This window comes from Sceloporus undulatus, chromosome 1 (assembly GCF_019175285.1).
Source record: "Sceloporus undulatus isolate JIND9_A2432 ecotype Alabama chromosome 1, SceUnd_v1.1, whole genome shotgun sequence".
Lineage (NCBI taxonomy): Eukaryota > Metazoa > Chordata > Lepidosauria > Squamata > Phrynosomatidae > Sceloporus > Sceloporus undulatus.
The window spans coordinates 269,886,582-269,911,145 of record NC_056522.1 but is presented as its reverse complement, the minus strand read 5'-3'; the positions used below and the strand labels follow the sequence as shown (position 1 = coordinate 269,911,145).

The 24,564-nt window shown below is 39.5% G+C and overlaps 1 protein-coding gene across 1 annotated transcript in view; it reads right to left on the bottom strand.

The window, feature by feature from the left end:
* Window positions 1-24,564, bottom strand: part of KCNQ1 (potassium voltage-gated channel subfamily Q member 1) — a 462,809-nt gene that overhangs the window by 109,529 nt on the left and 328,716 nt on the right. Inside the window, exons 15-17 of the mRNA XM_042445270.1 lie at window positions 17,071-17,165; window positions 15,365-15,411; window positions 12,593-12,654 (exon numbers count right to left, since the gene is read on the bottom strand). Of these exons, the coding sequence (XP_042301204.1) occupies window positions 12,593-12,654; window positions 15,365-15,411; window positions 17,071-17,165 (204 nt within the window). The remainder of the gene's footprint in view (window positions 1-12,592; window positions 12,655-15,364; window positions 15,412-17,070; window positions 17,166-24,564) is intronic.

Here is a 24,564-nt window from a genome sequence, read left to right as displayed (position 1 = left end):
TTATTATTATTATTATTATTATTATTATTATTATTATTATTATTATTATTATTAGAAGCAGGGAGCAAATTGCCTGACTTTGTGGAGGGAGAGGGGCCTGGAGCGGATGCAAAGGAAAGAAAAGTGAGGAGAGAGAAAAGCAGTAAATAGATGGTGGTGGTGTCAGGCAGGGAGGGAGGGAGGTAGAGAAAGAAACCCTCAGCTGAGAGAAAAAGCAGAGCCTTTTCCCCACTCTATTCTTTCTGCCTCCTCCTCCTCTTCTTTGTCCTTCTGCCATTATTAATCTCCTCCTGCTTTCCTCCACTACCTTTTGCTTCACCATCATAGGTCCAAAGGAAGGGGAGAAAGAAAGAAAGAAAGAAAGAAAGGGTGAAAGAGGGGAGGGCATGAAGAGCTGCCATAAACATGTGATGACCGCCTGGGTCATCTGAGGAGTTGGGAGGGAGATGGATCTCCTCTTCTCTTCCTATCTTATTGCTACTGGACCGAGCCAAGTGAGTGTGCCCATGTGGAAGGAAGGAAGAGGAGCCTGGAGGATCATGGCTTCCATACTTCATTCTCCTCTACAATTTTTAAGTGTGGGGGTTGTGACAAAGGGTGGGGATTTTGTGGGATAGTCCTCACTGGAGGATGGGAAATAGGTCAGTGGAGGGAAAGAAATAGAAAGATTAAAATATGGATTTGTGAGTATGGGTGTAATCTAAATTAAGAGACTAGTTCTTGGGGGAAAAGAGGCTTTCTTCTTTCTTCCATTACCCCCCTAAGGAAAACAATGTGTGTGTGTGTGTGGGGGGGGACTATTGTTATGGAGGGTTAAAAGGGAGAGTGTATGTGCATGTTTGCCTGTGAAATATTTTTTTTCTAAAGGGAGGAGATGAACAAAGGATATCAAAAGGCAATCTTCCTTTACATACTTTGTTACATGCCACTACGTTTTACCCTTGAGCCAAAATCTGTAATTCTGGCCCCATGAGGTCATCTTATACATAAGTATATATGGTAAATCATCTCCAATAACCCCTATAAAGTCCTGGTGTCAAAGTCTGTTATTTGACAAGTGTGAGAACACCACGTAACCCCATTCCTTTGCCATCTGCCACCTTGGATCTTAGTTCAACTGCTTAAATTTTATTTTACATTTGCCTCTAGCCCATTTGATCTGACAGCCACCTTCTTCAGTCATAGCAGCCCACTGCCTGAGGCCTGACCTTGGCTGAGAACAGACACATTTGGAGATGACTTTCCATCTCACCTCTTTCATGACAAAGCATAATCCTATTTTATGCAGCTAGTACCATCTCAAATGGATTGAGTGAACAGCACAAAACCCCAAGGCAATGGACAGTGCAGCAAATTAAATTTTAAAAGGAAAAGAAATCTATGTAAAAAATATGGAACCAATTTCCCGATGTAACTACCACTGAATCTTGATATTCTCATATGATTAATGAACTGCACTGATTGCATGCTCACTACAGCCTGTAGCTTTGACAAGCATGAGCAAGCATGGGATTAGGCCGGGTGGAAGCATCTAGGCATCAATTGCAGGTTACAGATATACACTTTCCTTTTGGAACCTCTATGTGGATGTGGGCTGAGAGAAACCAACTTGCTCCATAAATATTTTCCTCTAAACTTCCATTATTTCTTTTCTCTCAATAGATACTTCCTAATAAGACAAATAAATACAATTATTAAATTCTCTGATTTAACTGTATTTCACAATGCAGAGTCAAAGTGTTAAGTTGGATAGAACATGGTTGTATGAACAGCAAATAAGATGACTTAATGGGAGAATCTAAAGTATCAGATTAATAGGAAAATTAAAGTGCTGACTATGCACCCTGTAAAATGCAGCTAAAGACTGTTGCCAGCAGTGTCATCACAAATCAAACATGTTTTTAGAAACAGCTTTGTAACAGCTAACCTAGATGATAACTCTGAACAATAGCCTATTGTTTCTGGAAGAGATTATATGACACCACTTGACATTGCGTCATACCTTTTACCTAGCCCATGTTCAAGATTCTGACTTTGTTCTCTCCCTCACCAGCTCTTTGCTTTGCATGGGAAAAATAAAGTATGATTATTTTTACATAGGCAATGTGCAGCCATACAAAAGCATTAATTGTGTATACTGAAGAACAGCATCTCTGATATTTATGTTACCCAAGAGTGTCAAGAAACAATGAAGGAAAAGGAACAACAAAAAAGAGGTAGATTTCACTCTCTCTAGAGAAAACTTCACTGTAACCTGCAGCCTCTGCTAGTTATGCAAAAAAGCCAAAGAGGTGGAAAAGCTACTTGGAGGCTGAATGGCACTCTTGTCCAGGATCACATTAAAAAGTCTATCCAACACAACCACCTTCTGTGAAAGGCAGAACTATCCACCAACTTTGTATTGTCACTCTTTTTACTTTCTGCATTTCATTTTCCTTTGACCTTGGAGATTATCATACGGGGTATGGAGGGATCACTCCAGTCCTTACCCCATCCTTTTTGCTTCCACGCTCATCCTCTCCTTCTCCCGTCAGTGGCACCCATCATTGTATTAACAGGAGTAACAGTTAATAAAAAGTGACAGGGACATGCCATTTCAGTGACAGGAGAAGGAGCACAACGTTGTTTAATAATCTTATTGCGACTGTGAGATAAGAATGATTGAAGGACAGGATAAGGACAGACAGCATCTGATAATTTTTGCGCAATTGCAGCAAAAGGATGGTGTAAGGACGGGAGCATTATGTGCTTTACCCCATGTGATAATCTCCCTTATTGGTTGCAATTCCATTTTTCCTTCACACCTGACTGTACACCTGCAATTTAAGATGCAACTTTATAAAATTTACGAAACAGTGGACTTTAGTCTATGAAACTTAACAATAATTGTTAGTCTTTAAAACCTGGATCAAAGAGTTGTTGGGGGCAAGGTTACTCCCCTTCACACTAGAGACTAGAGTGGCAAACACTAGTTTTTATCAGTTGTAGAAGATTAGTTCAGTCCCATCACAGCAATATGAATCCCAAAGGGACTTTCTTTAGTAGATTGTTTCCACCAGATCTATTTTATAACATAGAGATAAAACTTGACATTCTTGTTCCAATTTTCTGCAGGGTCAGGGTTGCCTTAAAACAAGTGGAATTTTGAAAACGAAGAAAAACGAAATTGATTTAATTGGTGAAAGAGGTTTTCTCCTTCCTTTTAAAAAACTTCCTCCCTGCAAACTCCATGTATCAAGCCTGGTAACTTCCTGAATGAATACAGGCTGCTTTTTATATATGAAACTTAAAACTGCTTGGCACAGTTCCAGAGGTTAAATAAAAGGGGGCTATAAGCCACTACTAGCCTATTTGCCTGAGCACAGTAACAGCATTTGAGTTTCCAATGCCATTTTTTCCCTTCTCCATCCCTCTGGCAGTCTTCCTCTTACAAACTTACAGAGACACACACTCACATACCCCATGGAAAGGAACAAAATATTTCTTTGAAGACTGCATTAGACCCATAATGGTGTAGGTTCTTAGAAGCTAATTGCTATCAACACTTGTATAAAGGTGCTAAACACTACTCCCACTAAACAAGGCTCAGCACCTTAGATAGCTCCTTTAAACTCTGGACTAAAACTCAGGGTGGATTCACCACCTCACTGATATGGAAGCCTCTAGCTACTACTGACCACCAGTAGCTTCTTAATGGCTATCTTTGGGGTCAGGACACACAAATAGGGGGACTCTCATTTTGATTGAGCAAAACACTTGATCCCAGCCTTGACAAAGGAATATTCTCTCAGCTCCTCCAGAGGCTATGTCTATTGCTCTGCTTCACTGAAAGAACTCAGTCAAGTACCATATGTATGTGATGTGCAATGGCAAATGAATGTCTCTTCATTTGCACTTCTGTGCATTCAAGATTTAATTACTTTCACCCTCAGTATCATCGTTTATATGAATATAAATATAAAATTTATATTACCAGTTGCTGGAGCATAACAGTGGGAGAGGGCTATTGCCTTCAAGCTGCACTTATATACTGCAGGCGGCAACTGTGGGGCCACAGTGCAAAACAGGATGCTGGATTAGGTGGACCTTAGGTTTGATCCAATAGAGGTTTTCCAACTACATAGATGAAAGTCCAACCAGGGAAAAAAAACCTGAAAAAAGAGGCCCCTAGTCTGTATGTATGAAGGGGAATTTCCTCCCTCATTTTCTGCCAGGTCTTCACATATTTACTGCTCACATTCTTATGCAAATCAAAATGGATTTGTGTGGAATAATTATATGGAATAATTTATTTATTTATTTATTTAATAAGAATTCAGCTCTGGTGATGCTGTAGCAAACAGCTCTTGACAGATACAGGCAGTGCCCTCCCATGGGGCAGCATGTTATCAGTACGCTGATGACACCGAAATATATTTCTCCATGTCCCAGTCAGCAGCTACAATGACAGATGACATTTCTCCCCTCAATCAGTGTCTTGAGGCGATAGTGGGGTGGATGAGGAAAAACAAACTCAAGCTGAATCCAGACAAAATGGAGGTACTTACAGTAGGGCCTCCCAAACCAGGTATAGGGTTGCAACCTCTAGTCCTAGATGGGGTCACGCTCTCCACAAAGGACTGTGTTCGCAGTCTGGGGGTGCTCCTAGATCCGTCGCTTCACATGATGAACCAAATTAATGCAACGATCAGGAGTACTAGCTCCAGCTGATACGCCAGCTGCACCTTTTCCTGGATGTAAAGAACCTAGAAACTGTAGTACATTCACTAGTAACTTAATGATTTGATTTCTGTAATGCGCTCTACATGGGGCTACCCTTGTGCCTAGTCTGGAAACTTCAACTTGTGCAAAATATGGCAGCCAGCTAGGAGTGACTGAATAACACCTGTCCTAAAATCTCTTCACTGGCTGCCTATAAGTTTCCGGGCATAGTACAGGGTGTTGGTTATAACCTTTAAAGCCCTACATGGCCTGGGTCCAACCTATTTGAGTGATCGCTTACTCCCATATAATCCGCCCCGCACACTCAGGTCATCTGGGAGGAATCTATTGCAGCCTTTGAAAACCAGACTAACTGCTACCTCCCAGAGGGCCTTCTCTGCAATTGCTCCCAGACTATGGAACAGCCTGCCAGACGAGATTAGTCAAATTGCCAGCTTAGACAGCTTTAAAAAAGCTGTCAAAACGGATCTCTTCCAGAAGGCCTTTCCTGAATAAAAGTGTCCGGTCACAGAATGGTCACCCCTCACATCATGTATTAGCCCACTGCTGTGTCCTCGTTATATTTTCTTATTGTGTTATTAATAGATATTTTCATCTCCAATTTTAATTGTATCATGTTTAATCCTGTTGTGGGGGGGGATTTGGGACATAATGTTGAATGTGGATATTTTAATGTGTTGTGAGCTGCTTTGATTGTCTTGTCACAGAAAAGCGTGATAAAAATAAAAGTTTTATTTTATTTATTATTATTTATTTATATCCACAGATTTTTTAGCCACAGATTAAACCACCCACAGCTTGAATATATATATATATATATACACACACACACACACACACACACACACACACACACACACATACAATTTTACTATGTAATTGTTTTTAATGAGATTAGAGCCTCCATGCAGTTTGGTATCCACAGGGGGCCTGGAACCAAACCTCAATGGATACCAAGAGCCCACTGTACATCATTCAACCAAATAGTGCCCAGCTGCATTTTATCTCAATATCATATTAAATGGACTAGTTTCCAGCACAACACATGGAGTGTGGGCATTTGAAGTCTCTTGTATATGTAAACACATGGACACGGAAGGATAGATAGTTTACCTTGCATTCCTCCATCACCATGTCATGATCCTATCTAGATACTTCTTTTTCTTGCATATTCACAGTACATTTTTTACTCCACTCCATTCTTGCAGATTACACACAAGAATGGTGTGGGCTTAGCTTCAAATCCTGTTATCGTCATCAGTTTATCTTTACAGTGCTAGACAAAACAGGAATCACATCATTTAAAGGACTATTGAATTACCTCAGATTTGTAGGTCTTATTGCCTGCTCTGTTAACTATGAAAAATACAAACAAGTCATTCTCAGAATAGTAGTATTTTTTTTGTTTTGTTTTTTAAAAAAACACCTCCACCATAATTTATTTGAATTATTAGTATCTTCCTATACCATTCCATTTTAATTTTGGCATTCTAAATGCATGTAGGCTTTTATGACATCTGGACAAAAATATGGTTAAAAATATCTTTTCTTTTCAAAGTTTTTATATTTACAGTGCAGCAATTATAAAGTGAATCACAGCCATGTTACCCACCATGGTTACACTAAAGTGAAACACATCTGAGATACAATTCTTTCAGCAGAACAGTGTGTTTTCCAACCATTTTGGCTGCTGCCATCACTAGTGACACACACACCTAACTGTATAGGAGACAGTCTCTCTTGTGGTCATTATACCCTAGCTGCCTCATCTGGTATCTCTGCTAATTTTTACAACTTCCTTCCTTTGCTCCTTTATCACAGCAATCTCAAGGCATGAATCATAGCCACACAGGAAACCATGGGGACTGATATCAACTGTGGGTGGTTTTGTTGATGAAATGGTTACTAAATGATTAAATGATCAAAGCCATGCAAACAAAAACAGCAACTGCTTTTGGAGGAAAGGAGATTGTGGGTGGAGAAGACTCAGGTAAGACAACAGTGCCAGTACCAGGGATTATAAAATGATATACTGTATGAAGTCGAAGGCTTTCATGGCCGGCATCCATAGTTTTTGTGGGGGTTTCGGGCTATGTGGCCATGTTCTAGAAGAGTTTATTCCTGATGTTTCACCAGCATCTGTGGCTGGCATCTTCAGAGAAATATACTGTACTTTATTTCTGAAAAGGGGATTTTGTAAATATGAGTTCAGGTAATTTACAGTTATATTAAGAATAATATTAAGAATAATATTAATACAAACTGAAAAATTCAAGAAACTGATACTAATATTTTTGATATGGCTAGGGAACTGAATATGAATACTATGGATTTTTCATATTTGAGAATTTTTAAAAGATTCCCAAAGTTTTTAATCAACAGATGGTCTTAACAGAGTGTATTATCAATGGCCATGAATAGAACTTGGAAGTAATGGTTTACAGTGTAATATGAATTTATTTCCAGTGTAATTATCACTAAACATTGTTACCTCTCAATCAAAACAGTGCCTCCTTAAATCTATGCTCTTGAGAATGGTGGCAATTTCCCACTCTGCACCAGTCAAAACTTGATATGTATTTTCTATAGTCTTTCTATACCAGTCTTGTTTGAGAGCCAAAATCCAAGCCCTACAGCTTGATGAAAAGCCATACAGAAGCACTAATAGCGTCATTCCCTGAGTGTTTCCTACAACTGTACGATTAGGGCCTGAATACTATTGGTTACTCCCAGTTAGACTACACACACTAAATGAATATTGAATGATGATCCAGCACTTATGGAGAGATCAAGAATTATATTCTAGGTATAGTAAGAACAGACATATATATATGTGTGAATGTATTTTCTATGAGGGAGAAGCAAGAAGATAAAAGAAAACAAGTAATGCAAAAAGTACATTTGAAGCAGGAAGTGCAAGACAAGAAAGAAGAAATTAAAAATGAAGAAAATGAAGAAAGAAATTTATTGTAATACAGTATGTATGATATTGTATGTGTATAATTATGTAAATAATCAATAAAATATCTAAAAAAATAAATGAATATTGAATGATGATTCAGCACTTATGTAAATTCCATTGTTTCAATAGGTCTATGTTGGTTGGGACACCTATAGGATTCAGGCATCAAAGGCTCAGAATTCCAAGACCTATGGAATGTTAATGGTAATTGAGCCTATAGATATAATAAATTTAGATCCAGTCAGAAAACTGCCTAGAGATGAACTTCCAACCTCACACTGAACTACTGGAGGTAGCTGCTGCCTTGAAGAATGGAAGGGATTAAAAATGGCATACTTCAGCCCAGTCATAAATTCTTGATGTTTCTGTTGTTTGCTGTGGATATCTCTCACTTCTGCTCAAATGAAAGCAGAAAAGCAAGTCTAAAGAAACCAGGAGTTGGACAGGCTGCATGCACTTATTAAGTATGTAGTGAAACAGATGACAGGAAAAAGTGTCCCGAAGCTGCCTTTTCTGAAAGTGATCTGAGTCCCCACCAACTGCACTGCTGGCTTGCAATGTGGCTGGAGTGTGCATGTCATGACTGCACGGCATGGCTTCAAGCCAGTTTTTTTACTGTCCCCCCCCTTCCTGTACACCACTACAGGATCAAATCACTGGCAACTGCCATCCCACTAGATGGCTTTTCCTGTGAACCTACACACAGACACATGTGCAATGCTCTGCCAGAACAGGGCATTGGAAGCAGAGGTGTGCCCATGCAGATGATGGCAAGGTACAATCATGAGTATCAACAGGGGAAGTGTGACCCTGTTGGTGCTCTTGGACATCTCAGTGGCCTTTGATACCATAGACCATGGTATTCTTCTGGAACGCCTGAGAGAGTTAAGTATTGGGGGCATTGCACTCCAGTGGCTCCATTCCGACCTCTTGGGGAGATTCCAGATGGTGATGCTAGGAGACAGATGCTCTTCTAAAAGAGAGGTGACATCTGGTATCCCCCAGGGCACCATTCTGTCCCCCATGCTCTTTAACATTTACATGAAGCCGCTGGGAGAGATCATCCGGAGACATGGGGTGCGGTGTTATCAGTACGCTGATGATACCCAGATCTATCTCTCTATGTCTCCGACTGATACAGTGACTAAAGATGGCGTGTCTCCTCTGGATGCCTGTCTGGAGTCAGTAATGGGCTGGATGAGGGAAAACAAACTCAAGCTGAATCCAGAGAAAACAGAGGTACTCGTGATAGGTACCCCAGATCCAGACAGAGAAATATGTCATCCAGTCCTGGATGGGGTCACACTTCCCCTAAAGGACAAAGTTTGCAGTTTGGGAGTACTCCTGGATTCATCCCTACAGTTATCATCCCAAGTGGATGCGATGGCCAGGAGTGCTTGGTACCAGCATCAGCTGATACGCCAACTGCGTCCCTGTCTGGACCGAAAGGACCTTGAAACAGTAGTACACGCACTGGTAACCTCTCGCTTGGATTTCTGTAATGCGCTCTACATGGGGCTACCTTTGTACCGAGTTCGGAAGCTTCAGCTAGTTCAAAATGCTGCAGCCAGATTGGTCGCTGGAACTTCAAGGTCGGACCACATAACACCTGTACTAAAATCTCTTCACTGGCTGCCAATTACCTTCTGGATTCAATACAAAGTGTCAGTTATAACCTATAAAGCCCTATATGGCTTGGGCCCGAGTTACTTGAGGGAATGCCTCTCCTTACATAATCTGCACCGCACTCTCAGAACAACAGGAAAGTACTTACTTGAGTACTTCAGGGTGAGACTGGCTGTAACTCACCAATGAGCATTCACAGCAATAGCTCCTGTGTGCTGGAATAAACTCCCTGAAGAGATCTGACTCAGTTCCTCTCTGTATGCTTTCAAGAAGGCATTGAAAACTTATCTTTTCCGCCTAGCATGCCCTACTGACTCTTTATAGAGAAAGTTATCCCCTAATTGAAGTGTACCTCAAGATGTTTAACATGTGATTGTGAGATTTTAAACTGTTTTTATATGATGTTTTATGGAAGTGTATCTCTGATTGTAATTGTATTGTAATATGATGTGATGTATATTTTTCCTCGAATTTGTAAACCGCTTTGATCTCTTCAGAAAAGCGGTATAGAAATAAAGATTTTATTATTTATTATTATTATTATGCCCCCCCCCTTCACCCCATGCCTCCTCTTTGACTGTCTGGTTTGTGTATGTTTTACTTATTTCCATGAGAGGTGCCATGGTTTGTCTTTTGGGCATTGCCACCCCCATGCTTGGGTACCTCTGTCCCTTCTAAATGCGCTCCTGTGACAGGGCATTTATATGCACAATTAGGGTTAGGGTTTTGGACAGAACACCCCTTTAGAGCTGCTTTGTCATCGCAGCATTTAGACATAAAAGTGAAGGTGCACACTTTCTGGGAAGAAGCAGAAAAATTCAGCTCCTTTTTAGTCTGGCTTTTCTCCCCGTAGCATGGCTTGGGAGCAATTTCTCGTCAGCTTTGAGGTGTGCATTATCTAAATGCCCCACTGTGAAGCTGGCCAGAAACCTGATTATTTTGACCTTCTGTTTTGCCTTTAAATTCAGAGAAGCTGAGGCATGGGATGCTAGATTGTCAGCTAAAAACAACAACCTAAGAGTGAAAAAAATGGCCTGATTCTCATCCAGTTCTTCCAAGCCTTTGTTAATTATCTGAGGTGGGAGTAGGATCATGATTGTTCGAAACCACACCATGTTATATGAAACCTCCCTTTACAGCTCTATTCAGCGATACCTCAGGAGGAAGGAAATATAAAAACTACAATTTCCTCCTTTCTTACCCCCAGCCACCTTCTCATCTCACTCTGTAGCAATAAAGTGCTCAGTTTTTCAGCTGAGCCCTCTATTATTCAGCAGAGAAAGGCTGCAGTGGTGGGGGGGGGATAAGGTCCGTTCCCCCCTGCCCCCCTGGTTATCCTTAGAGTCAAGAAATACAGTACATGACTCCTGTTTCTTGCTGGCTACAGCCATAGATAGAAAGATTTGTCTTAAAGAATGAGGATACACACATTACAACATTTTGAGGCAGAGCACATTTTGTTTCTTAATCAATCTCCAACTTTTCAGTACAATGATAAAATGCACATAACCTGAATCAGATAGAAAAGAAGACAGTTTGGGAATCAAGATTCAGAGATTATACAATTTGCCCAGTATGTCTAAGTACTTTTTGGATGTTTATTGTCACCAATCAACAGTCCTGAAACAAAGTGGGCAGTTATTCCTCCCTCCTTCTGGTAGTCCACTTGTCATCTCTGCTTTTAGAGATGGAGCTAAAAGCAGGAATGAGGAGAGAAGGCAAGAGGAAACAAGAGAACAGGGTACAGCAAAATGGTAATGCTAACAAGTGAGTGAGTTTGAACATTCAAAATTAATAGCTCATTCTGAGCCCTCTTATCCTTGTGAATATCCTATAATTTATTTATTTATTTATTTATTTATTTATTTATTTATTTACTATTGACAATTTTTCAGTTACTTTGTTTGGTGTGCTAAGTATGAGTTTCCTTTCTCTTCCCTCACATTCTGTGTTGCATTTAAGTTTGATTCCACATCTGGCAAGATCTGTTACTGTTTCAATTAGCCGGCTGCTCTGATATGAAGTATTTCTCTACCATAATCAGAAGAATTCCAATAATTAAGACAACAGTATATAAACAGACTGAGATAATAGAATGCATTTCCACTTCATATTGTCTGCGACATATTAACTATATATTATAACTGAATCACAGTTTCATTATGAAAACCGGACTGCAAAAAGAATAATGTATTAATAAAGCCAATAGGTAGACTGATGTGTTTTTAACATATGAGAAAAGCTTTATTAATTCTGGCATACTCAGTATATCATTTAAGGCCCTTTGCAGGTGCAACCAAATACAGTGTATCAGTGGTATGTGATCTAGTGCAGGACTTTTATTAATGAAATCTGTCATCATCTCATTGCAGTTATATACAGCACAGCCTCCATTTTTGTTGGATGGGTACCAGTAGTTTCAATTACTCTCATCCAAAAAATATGGTCTCTCTAAGCATTTTCTAGGTCCTCCAGCATGATTCTATGGTATGCCTCTGGTGGAAGTGCTGAGAACCTAGAAATGCCCAGAAAGGTATTCTCTCAAAGAATCTCTAGATCCTCCAGCATGACACTATGGTCAACTTCCTTCAGAAGTCATTGATTTCAATAGGGTTCAGTATTATCAATAGGTTTATCTGTGTTTTGTGTTTTCAAGGTAAGCCTGGGAATGTATCTCTGGGGTTTCATACTGTATACACTTTGGAAATATCTTTTTACACCACCCTGCTCCCCATCAAAACCATAGCAGTTTTGCAGAAATTTAAAGATACAGCTGTGTTAGTTCGTAAACTCATTATGTAGAGACATCTTGTAGCACCTTTGAGACTAACTGAGAGAAAGGAGTTGGCAGCATGAGCTTTTGTAGACTTAAGTCTACTCCCTCGGATGCATTTGGTGGAGTTGAAAGCCAGGGACAGACTCATATATGCCAATAGTGTGTGAGAAAGGGATACTCTGCTCTCTCACACTAATGGCATATATGGGACTGTTCTCGGCTTTCCACTCTACTAAATGCATCTGAGGAAGTAGACTTAAGTCTACAAAAGCTCATACTGCCGACTTCTTTCTTTCAGTTTTCTCAAATTTGCAGAAACTTGTTATCCTTGCTCATGTTTTCACATATAGATATTTTTATTTCTCACTGCAGTGTTTTACTTAAGATCTGCTTTAAAATCGTTTTTTAATAATTAGGAAAGAGGGTGTGCATGCATCTGTGTGCTCATTTTTGTATCATGTAGAAAAGGAAAAACATCATTCGTTGATAATTCAATTCAGGCCTACCTTGTCTTCAACTCTGTTCAAACGGGCACCAATTGTATTATTCCCTCTGTCTTTGTTTTTTTCTGCATAGAAAGAACATTTTTAGATGAATATCGAGTGTTAGAATAGTATAGAATGAAACCATGTGACTGCATTTAACTATTCTACAAGAGCTACTTAATTGAATGCTGCTGACAGATGAGTAATTTTATTACATTACGAGAAGCTTTTTAATTACTTTAATAGTATCAGCTGAAGCCTTGCCTTCTAACGGTCTCAAGAACCCAGTACACTCTGACTTCATATTATGCTTCAAATCCAAGGAATTAAATTACATTCAACTGAACAAATGTTGAGTTTATTTAGAATCATTTAGTTTAAAAATATGCTGCTGCAAGAGCTGTGCATCAGGAAATACATTGTGAACTTGGAGGAGATCAAAATGTATGAATGAAAATGAATGTTAGGAATTCGAATAATCCTAACAAATGAAATAATCCTGACAAATGAAAGTTAGGAATATGAATAATAATATGCCTTGTCAATTGTAATTTTTTTGGGGATATTTTCAAACAGTTTTCTGTTATGGTGGTTATTTGATTTGGAGATTTCATTGCTGATCTTATTTTTTACGTATTCTGCTCTAATTTGTCTTTTGATTTCTACATTGTTAAAATCAGAGCACATTGTATATACAGACTTTAAATGACAAGTATACATAAAATACAGTGAGGGAAATCTGCTATTGGGAAAAATGAAATGTTCATCTGGTGAATGGGTCAAAGAATGAAATCAAAATGAAAAAACATCCCTGTCTATGATTAAACAAAAATGGTGTTTACCATTTCCCATATAGGTGAAGTATGCACATAGTGAACTTGCATTGTAACTTCTGGAAATAAAGTATGAGTGCAAGTCACTAAAAGTCTCATTACAGGAAAGAACGGATACTCAGGGCCAAAACAGATGGCCATATATGGGCAACTTGACACCACCCCTTTGAGTGCTGGATCAGGGCCATGGCTTCCTGTTGAAAAGGAAGCGGCAAAATGTGACTCCTTTTTGTGCCAGAAAAAGGGTGGCTTTTCCGCCACAGCAGTAGCTTTATGGCACCTCTGCGGCATGTGGCAATAAACGGCATGCTGCCAGAGTGTAGCAACACTGCCCGTCATCCGGCCAGGTGCCGTGATGCTGGCTTGGGGGCAATGTCAGGGCATGCATAATCTAAACGCCAAGTCCCCACGTGCCCCCAAGCCAGCGGATTATGCTGGCCTGTTTTGCCCATCAGTTACAATTGCCGCACTGAGTGACTGGTCATGCCCTTGTATGTTTGGAAACTTCAGAAGCCAGAATGCTCACAGGGGCCAAGGAAAGGGAGCATATAACCTTTTTCAACAGCTTCACTCACTACTACTTTCTCAGCACAACTAAAAGTGCATACTATAAATCCCTATATGGCTTAGGTCCAAACTAACTGAATATCCATTATCTCCCTATATGAACCTACCAAAGTCTTAAGATCCACATGGGAAGGCTTTCTTTTAGTCACACCATCATCACAGTCTCGTTTGGTGAGGATATGTTAGAGAGCATTCTCAGGGCTTGTCTACACTGGTGAAAAACACCATACTCACCCCAAAGCCAGTCCAGGCATTCCTGATGTCATATGGCTACTTTCCAAAAGGATCCATGTTTTTTGTCTTTAAACCAACTTTACTCTGAACTAAGGAAAGTCTGGGTAAACCCTGAAATGACCTTGGGTTCTTTTGACATTGTGGACAGCTGGATCAGGTCTGATTTTCATCTGTCTATATTGCCATATACTTGTCTATATGCCAAAAAGCTGGTCCATCTCTGTTCTTTGTAAAGAGCAGTACAGGGAAAGGGGATGGCTTATTTTTGAAGCAGCCACCACTGTTATTTCCTCACGGACAGGAACTCCATGTAAAGCCTGCCTGGCACACCTCGACTTCTGCTAACATCAGAAATGGTTACCCAGACCCCTTGTATATCATGTGTCTGGACAACCATTTTTAACCTTAGTAGAAGTGGCAGCACACCAGGTAGGCTTTACACAGAGCTCCTGACAGTGATGGCAGTGGCAGCTCCCAAAACAGGGGATTTTTGTGGGGGTGATGTGGTGCTGGCCTGGCTGGGCTGTGTGCATAAGGATGTAGAAGTTCAATGGATTTGGCCCAGTGCATGTGGTCATGATTGTGGTTTGTTCCGTTTAGACCCATATTAAACAGCCAGTGTAGATGCACTTGCATTGACTGCTCCCACTCTCTATTATTCCCTTCCATGGAGAGGTAGGCTGGCCGCCTCTTTACTCTCTTTTCACCAGCAGGCAAAATCTTTTCTTTTCAAGCAAATTTTTAATTAGTAGTTGCCTACAGGGAGCTTTTTATGGCATGTGTGTGGTGTGCATGTGCACTTTATTTTAACTTTTGTATGCTTTTCAATGATTTTATATTGTATATAATATATTGCTTTAATGCAATTTGAACTGTGTAAAACTGTATTTTGGTTTCAAGCTAATTCTTTTTGTGAGCTGTCTTGGGTCCCACTCTGGAAGAATAATATAAATAAAACAAACAAACAATTAGCAAAACTAATATTGTTAATAAGGTATTTGTTGATATATTATAAAGTACTATGCTCTTTTTCCAGGCAATATGTAGAACAGGAGCAGTATCTAATGTAGACCATAGCTATACATCCAAACAGATGTAGATATATATACACACACACCTAAATACTAGTTTTCTTAATTTTTTATTGATGTTGACTTACCTGAGACAGAAATAAACAGTGATGGCTTCCCTATAGACTGATCCAATCTAAAGTGAAAGAAAATTGTGAATCAGTAACAGGATACAGCATTTCTCAGACTCCACCAAAGAAACTAAACAACAACGGTTGCTTTTCCAGCCATAACACAGGAAGATCTACTGGCTCACTGGCAACACTCCTTTGAATGTATACATTTGTGAATGTATGGAGACTGTGTAATCCAAATAGGTATTTGTGAAGAAGTCATTTGTCTCCTAAAACTTATTGCAGTCTCCTATGCTCTGTAAAACAGTACACTGGCAGGATTTCACCAGGGAAGAAATTCAGCTTTTAACAAAGAAATGTGAGGTATTAGGGTTTTTTTTCTCTTTCTGATCTATTTTTCTTTTTAAAGAATGGAAATGTTTATATAAAAAGAGTCTACTAACAGGAATAAAACAATTTTTCTAATTTTATTTTTGCACAATCGGAATCAGTGGTTTAGATAAAATTAAGCCATGCACAATTGGATTGGTGAAGGAATACTTCCTCATTCCCTCTTCCCCACAACAATCCCTCCAGGAGCCTATACAGAAAACCAGGGGACTCTGCTGAACAGGGTGAGATGTGATGAAAGGAGGGGGGGAGGGGGACTTCTGAAAATCACATGCAGGCACTATACCCGACAGATCCTGCATCCAACACTGAATAGGAATCATATTTAGACATGTGAATCTGGATTTAGGGAAAGGGGCTTCACCAGCTCCTCCTCCCAATAGCATCCCACTGGAAATGCCCCACAAAGACTCACGGTTCCCTTCTGAATTATTATAGTTCTGCCATACCTAAAAGCCTATGAAAGAAAATATTTATTCAATACTTCCTTGTTCCTAATAGACTCACAAATCAAAGATGGGGGGGGGGACCCAGAAGAAAAAAGGCACAAGGGACTGAAATGGCATATCCTAGTGCATATCGTCAAATTCTCTAATTGTTCTTCTGTTTCCCAATACAATTCAATCTTACTCTTGTTCTTTTGCCTGACGGTGGAATAAAACAATCTAAAACAAATGCAGAATTCCTGAACTCATGCTTGCCTCCTAAGGCTTAATGTGTGGTCAACAAGAACATGTGAAGGGGAAAATGTAGGCAGGAGGGCACTGATTAATGCATCTCTACCCAAACTCTTTTCTTCAACACGGTTTTCCTCCCCACAACCTCAGGCAGCTCTGACACTGGAAAGCAGACCAAAGGAGTTTTTGCAGAGAATTTCTGGGTGGGAAAAATTGAGCATCCCCTGTTCTACCTCCTGATTCTTTCTTCTGATAGTATTAGCCATCAAACAAATGTCTGTCAGCTTAAGGTGTCATTTCACCTTGACTGAGTAACTCTCAAGACAAGTCATCTAAATCAACCTTAACCCATCCTCTTGAAACAAAATCTCCTAAGAGAAAAATCTCTCCCCTTTTCACTTTCTCTTTGACCACTTCAACCTGTAATAATAACTCTGTTATTACATATCCCAATTGCCAAAGCCAAGACTATTTCTTTAGTATATTCTATAGATCACTGGTTCAAAAATGAAAGTCTAGAGCAATGGATAATACATTTGTTATATGTTTATCAGTATAGAATTTGCAGTTGCCAAATATCTTAAGTGCTCAGTACATACTTTTCTTTTCTTTTTTACTCCTTATCTGTTTGGGCAGGAGGATTCTATTACTCACCTTCTTTGAAGCTCTTTTATTCGCACCATTAAATTGAGATGACCTTGGGAATATTGTTCTATGACATCACGGACATCATAAGGTTTTCTAGCTTGCTGTAAGAAAGGAAAAGAATTTAACACTGTTAAATCCCATAATACATAGATAACACATCAACTGATTGCTCAGAAACACTTGAAAGTTAATTTTTTCCTCCCTAGGATTTGTCATACAACTTTATACAGGTAAAAGAAAAAATGAATTAGGAATGACGAATGTGTGTGATCTTGTTGCTGTGTGTCTTTGAGTCATTTCCCACTATGTCAGTTCTAAAGTGTAGCTGTCATGGGGTTTTCTTGGCAAAGTTTTTCAGAGCGAGTTTGCCTTTGCGTTTGAGAGAGTGTGACTTGCCCAAAGTCACCCAGTGTGTTTCCATGGCTGAGCAGGGATTCAAACCCAGCCCTTCAGTCATGGTTCACCACTAATCTTACTAATTTCTTAAAACATGTTTATTATTACTCCCAAAGAGGTATGTTAGATGGCAGGAGATCATACAGAAGGGTTTCCTCAAGTGAACTGAGGGGACAGGTAGACTTGAACAGGAGACAAATATATCCAGGTCCTGAGCTACTTAGTGCTTTAATGAAGTAACACATTCTTTGAATTGAGTCCAAAGACAGTGGAAGCCAATCAAATTGAGGAACTGTATGTTCCAATAAGAAAAAGTTAGTTTCTTAGCTAGTGTTTTCACTCATCTGTGGATGTTCTGTACAGAAACTGTTGCCCATTCTCCACTTGCTGCCCCCCACCCCCAAACAAAAGCCATGGTATGGTTGTGCCTGGGGTCTGTTGCTCCCTGTTTTTGCAGTACAGAGCCTGTGAGTTCCTCTTCTGGTGGCAAATCTCATTTTATTAACTACAATGTACTGTGCTTTATAAAACCCAGTGCCTTTGGAATGTGCATGATCCACTTGAACAGTACCAAAATCAGCTGGAGCATTCAAATTTAACACACTATGCTAGAGTGTGCTTCGACATGCAGCATGTGGTTGGGAAAGGTGGTTTTAGTAATATTTCAAAAACACTCAGAATTTTATAAATGCTGTAAGAATTTTAAAAGTGGTGTGTGTGTGTCAAATTAAGTGCCCTAGTAACCATAAATACTGTACAAAGATCAGAGATGAGAAAATAAATTAAACCAATGCATATAAAACACCTCTTAAAATGACTGTAACAGCTTTATATACATTAAAGTGCACCAACATCAGGTTTCGTGTGCTAGAAACCAGCACTGTGTATGCATCTGGAAAGCTACAAGTCTGCCTTGTCTACAAGTCTTAAATGGTTTAGACCTAAAAGTGCTGTTAATCTTTAATACTAAATCAGGGCCCAATCCAATCTTTCTGTAAGCCCAAGGATTCTGTAAACCCACTTAGAAGCCCAGTGAGTGAACATGGACAGGCCACTCTCTCTCAGCCTCAGAGAAAGACAATGGCAAACATCTTCTGCATAAATTTTGCCTAGGATACAGCCACCATAAATTGGAATCTGCTTGAAGGAACATAATAACAACAAATTACATATAAAATTAAGTGTAGTCAGGAGCTTTGGAGACTTTGTATACTCCCTATCTTACCATAGTTATTGTTCTAATTACAGTCAGCCCACCATAGCCATGGATTCTGCATCCATAGATTCCACCATCCATGGCTTGAAAATATGCCACCCCCCAAAAAAAACTCCAAAAAGGAAACCTTGATTATGTCATTTTATATAAGGAACACAATTTTACTACAGTGGGCCCTTGTTATCTGCTGGGGTTTGGTTTCATGATTTCTCATGGATGGCAAAATCCATGGATGCTCAAGTCCCATTAAATACAATGGTATAGCAAAATGGTGTCCCTTATATAAAATGACAAAATGAAGTTTTTCTATTTGGAATTTATACTTTTTTGGAATATTTTCAAACTGTGGATGCTTGAATCTGAATAAAAAATCTGTAGATAGGGAGGGCCAACTCCACTGTGTATAAAGGGATTTGAACATTCATGGATTTTGGTATGTGCAGCGGGTCCTGCAATAAAACCCCAATGGATACCAAGGATCCAATGTATTGCATAAAGTTATAGAAATAAATGGGAGTTGGGAGTACTTTACTTGGCCAGAATGTTGTAGCAACATAAAAAGCCTTGTATGCCTCAAACTTGCAATCCTATAAATCTTTGGCACCACAGCAGCTCTAGCTGAAAAGAATGAATGGTGTGAAATTATATATAACCATGAAAGTTTGGGATAATTTACACAGACCTTTCATAATGTGGTAAGACAGGGGTAGGCAACCTTTTTGAGCCGGGGGCCGGGTTGCTGTCCCTCAGACAACTGGGGGGCCGAAGCCAAAAAATAAATAATTAAATAATTAAAAAAAAATTAAATATATAAATAAACAAGGACAAATGTAGGACAAAATTTTCAAATGGAAGACACTTTTTTTTAAAAAATGGAGGACACGTGAAAAAATTTGCTGATTTTTAAAAAAATGTTAATATAAATGCATGTTTCTGAGGCTTCTATGGACAATTGCCCCCCAAAGGCCCCGGCGGCAATCGGCGGCAGGACCGGGCTGGGGCCGGTCCCAAGGCCTTGCCGGGCTGCATCCGGCCCGCGGGCCGCAGGTTGCCTACCCCTGTGGTAAGATCACAAAATGACTTTACTTCATTATGAATGTGAGAATAAATTGTTTTGGCTCCATGCACCTTAATATAGTCAGATCGTCATCATATCCTGAAGAAATATAACTTTTATTGAGCAAGTGTTGCACACGACTGTCCAAAATCTCCAAAAATATCTATGGCCAGAAATTTCTTCTGACCAAATAAGATGTTAATGAGGTTAGAGAACAACAAATGAAAATAATAGGAAGATGATATAGAACACCTCAACAGTTATCATATATCAATAAAAATGCATCACATGCTTGTTGGCATGAGTGTGGGAGAAAAGGAATCTATATTCATATGTGGTGGGAGTGTTGCAAATTACAAAGATTTTGGAAGAAACAGAATTAGAAATTAATAAAATGATAGGGAAACATTTCAATTAAATAATGAAAGATGTATAACAAGTAATGTTAGGAATATGGGATTACAGAAGGAGAAGAAATATGTAATTAAATAATTAATTATAGCAGCACAAGCAGTGATTACATATGGGTGGAAGGATAAAGCAAAGTGGAACTGTAATAGTTGGAGGCAAAATACATTGGAGCGTATGATGTTTGACCTTATAATGGAAAAAAAGAGACAGGTTTGATCAATTGAAAGATGAGGTTTGGCTTCGTAATTGGAGAATAGAGATTGAGTTTGTTGAGGAGAGGAAGAGGTATAAGAATGTACTGTAAATAAAACAGTTAAAGTGATCTTCCATATGAGAGAAAAAGGAAATTAATAAGGAAACACTATTTCTGGGGTGTGTGGGTGGGAGCGGAGAAGGGAAATATATAAAGGAAATACTACATATATATTGTATATGAAGGATTAGTTAATAGTTGAGCACTGTTTTGATATAGGATGTGAATAATTGGTTGATATGTAAGGTAATACGTTGTATTAATAAAAAAAATTAAAGTAAGTTGTGTGTGAAACTATACAACTCTGCATATTCTGCTTCTAGCTGCTGATGCAGACCAGTTTCTGTGCTAGGTTTAGCTATTCTCCATTAGTTTATGGCGGGTTATAGACCGCCGCTTTGAGGCAGTCTGCTGCTGCCGCGGCTCCCACGCGGAGCAAAAAAGGAGCTCCAAAATGGAGCTCCTTCTTGCGGCGCCTACATGATGTCGCGAGGTGCCGCTAGCGCATTCTCGACATCATAGGCGCCACGACATGTTCAGACGCTATGCGTCCGATATGCAAAGATGGCGCCGGCCGTGTGGAATGGCCGGCGCCATATTGTACGGACAGAGTCCGTATTAGACCCAGGGGCGTCTAGAAGAGATGCCCCTTTTTTAAAATGGGACGTCCTGCGGAAGTCCCAAGTGCCGGTGTGTAACCAGCCATTGTTTGCTTTCTTCCAGGTACTTTTTCTAATTAAGAACATGGCTGATGGAAACAAATATATTAAATGAGTTAGAATTTTTGCCTGTTACATAGGAAAACTGTTTGCAAAAGGCACAGTAGATAATGGATGGCATACACTAGATATGTACGTAGCTGTTGCATAGTTTTAGTATTTTCCATTTGGTTATATGTGTGTGCATAAGTGTAGCAGCCACAGGCCCAATGTTTTACTCCAAGTCAAAATGGGAAAAAAGAGAAGAAATTTCAAGCTTACAAGAATTTCTGAGTAGAATCAGCAAACAATGGCTAAGTACAAGTGGATATAGCATTCTTTGAAGTATAAAGAACTTTGAACTATTTTGTTTGCCAGAAAGCCCTCTGAAGTGATTACAGAAAATTACATACACAATTCATGATTGATAGTAAGGTAACTGTATTACGTGAAAAGCACTGTACAATTTGTGGTTAAGACTTTGAAATCTAAAGCTATAAACACATCAAGAGCATCTGGTGACATCACTGCAAGCCACAACAGACATGTCAGTTTCTCTTAACATTAGTGGAATCCCAAACTATAGTTTTAGTTTTCTTCACCATAAAAGCAGATTTTATTAGTCATTTTAGTAATATGAAGTATATGGCTATAAAACAAGCTCTTTATGAAATGCTGGATTCATTAGCATGAAAGATTCCGTTAAAAAAGATGTTCCCATATAGAAGCAGTTGATATTTTTGTTAAATTTATTAAATGTACAGCGTTCTTTGCAATCATCCTGGCTGCATGATCACAGAGTAGTCTCTGACAACGCTGGCTCTTTGGCTTAGTGAGATGAGCACCGTCCCCCCATGGTCGGACACGACTTGACAACCTTGTCAATGGGGAATACCTTTACCTTTTTAAAATTATTTACATTCAGTTCAAGGTTGCAGAAGCAAAGTTGCACATGTACATGCAGGTATGCATTGTACACAAATGTCACATGTATATTCTTTGTCCATCAATAGATGTTGCATCTTGTTGCATGATGGATATGCACGTACATTTTATGTAAGTTTGTATGGTACAATTACAGTTGGCCCTCTCTATCCATGGATTCTGCATCCACAGATTCAACCATCCACTAAATTCCATAAAACAAACCTTGATTTTGCTATTTTATATAACAGACACCATTTTATCATGCCATTGTATTTAATGGGAGTTGAGCATCCACATATTTTGGGTCTTGGAAGCAAACCCGAGCCATTTTGGCTTTAATGTTCAGATATATCAAAAATCTGTTTTGGCAAGGACTAAAGCCCAGTACAGATGGACAGGAAGGGATGGCGAGACACTGCTCCTTTCTGCTTGGATCATTGCCACAGTAACCGCACTGGCGCAGCAATGATCTGCTCCAAAAAGGAGCTGTGAAAAGCAGCTCCTTTCCACGCGGCTGCCAAGGCACCATTAGTGCCCTAGAACAGCATGGTGACGTCTCTTATGCACTACGACAATAAGAGAGGCAGATAGACAGACAAATAGACAGATACACCTTTGAACTGTGAACTGAAAACTGGGGGTACACTTATGAGTAAGCGTATTCTGGAGGGTTAATCGTATAAGACAGTTATATTATTAAAAGTGGCCATTAAAGATGTCAGTTAGCTCACACAAATTCCAAGATATTTATCTCATCAGCAACAACTGTTCCATGAGTAGCCCACGTCAATAACAGAATTGTCAGTGTCTTTACTTTCAGCATGATATTCCCCTCTGATCTAACAGCTTACTTCCCTGTTCCCCAGCCATGTACACATGTCTACAGATCAGGATAACATTCCAGACAGCTGATGAAGTGGACTCTACTGATAAAAGGAGGAGGAGAAGGAGATGATGATGAAGAAGAATCCCCTAAGGACAGAAACTATTTACTTTTCTGTATAAAACTATTTCATTTTATATGTTATTAAAAATCCGCATATGCTGTATATATGACAAACACACACCAGGGTATTTTACAAAACTACCAATCTCAGCAATTACAGAAATAAAATACGATAAGATATATCAATCATACTATTTGTATTCAGGGTGAGGAGTGAAATGGCACATGTGAAAATGACACCAAATTAATTTTCTGTGAGGAAATGGACAACCAAATGGCAGCTGAGGTTCATTATCTTTTTGTGTATTGGAGCGAAACAGTAATAACTTCACATATGCATGGATGAAGTCTGAGACGGTGATGATTAATGTGGTCAGAGATCTTGGATTTGTGGCAGATGGCTCAATAAAGAAGTCAGTCCCAGCTGTGGCAGCTGGGGAAAAAGTGAACTCCATACCAGGGAATATTTGAAAATGGAATTATAATAATACTGATAGAGTTGGAAAAAGTGCAGAAAATGGCAAACAAAATCATCAGTGGGGCAAAGCATTCTACCCAAAGACTAGAACATTTGGGGTTGTTCAGTTTTGTTTTAGTCTAGAAAGAAGGTGGGAGAGGAGGAACAAGACTGAGGTTCAAAAAAGTATGCATGGTGTGGGGAAAGTACAACAAAGCTGTTCTTCTGTGCTCCACAATTCTAGGGGTATTTTTAGACTAGCAATTAGAAGGCGCTCTGTGGCTGTTCCATGGTTTTCTCCTTAATGGATATTTCATGGTAAGGGGGGAAACTGAAAGAAGCAGCAGAAAACCAGGGGAGAATTATGAACAGAGAATGAAAATGTCAGAAGTCCCTATAAATTTCAGAAGTAGGGTGATGGCTTGCTAAAAGCCTCATCTAGAACCACTCAATAGCTCAGTCATCCATTTAGTAAAAGAAAGTTCTTATACCAGAGTCAGTGTGGTCTAGTGTTTGAGTGCTGTACTAGCACTGCAGGAGACAATGGTTCAAAGCCCCAATCTGCCATGGAAAGCCACTGGGTAATGGTGGGCAAGTCACACTCTCTCAGCTTCAGAGGACAGCAATGGTTGAATGAATCTTGCCAAGAAAACCCCATGACAGGTTCACCTTAGGGTGACCATATTTTGTAAATGTTTTCAAGGCACACAGCAACAAAGTTGTTATACAATGTACAATTAATTTATGGAATTCATTGCCACAAGATCTAATGATGTCTGCTAGCTTTAATGGCCTTGAAAGAAGATTAGGAAAATTCATGGATCCATCTATCAATGGCTACTACCCTTAGTGGATTTATGGACCATTTAGGTTCAGAGACAGGAGCTTACTGAATGTGAACTACAGGGGAACAATGACAAGAGAGAAGTTCTTGCCTTCCTACCCTGCTTGTGGGTTCCATGGAAGCAGCTGGCCGGTCACTGTGCGAAGGTATATGAGGCAAAAGATGGGGCTTTGGTCTAATCTAGCAGAATTCTCTTATGGATCAAATGCATCACAATACTATATGAACCTGAAGATCAAAGGACTCCATGGAACTCCACTGTTCTTGAGGCACCAAAAGGCCCAATGCTATGGAC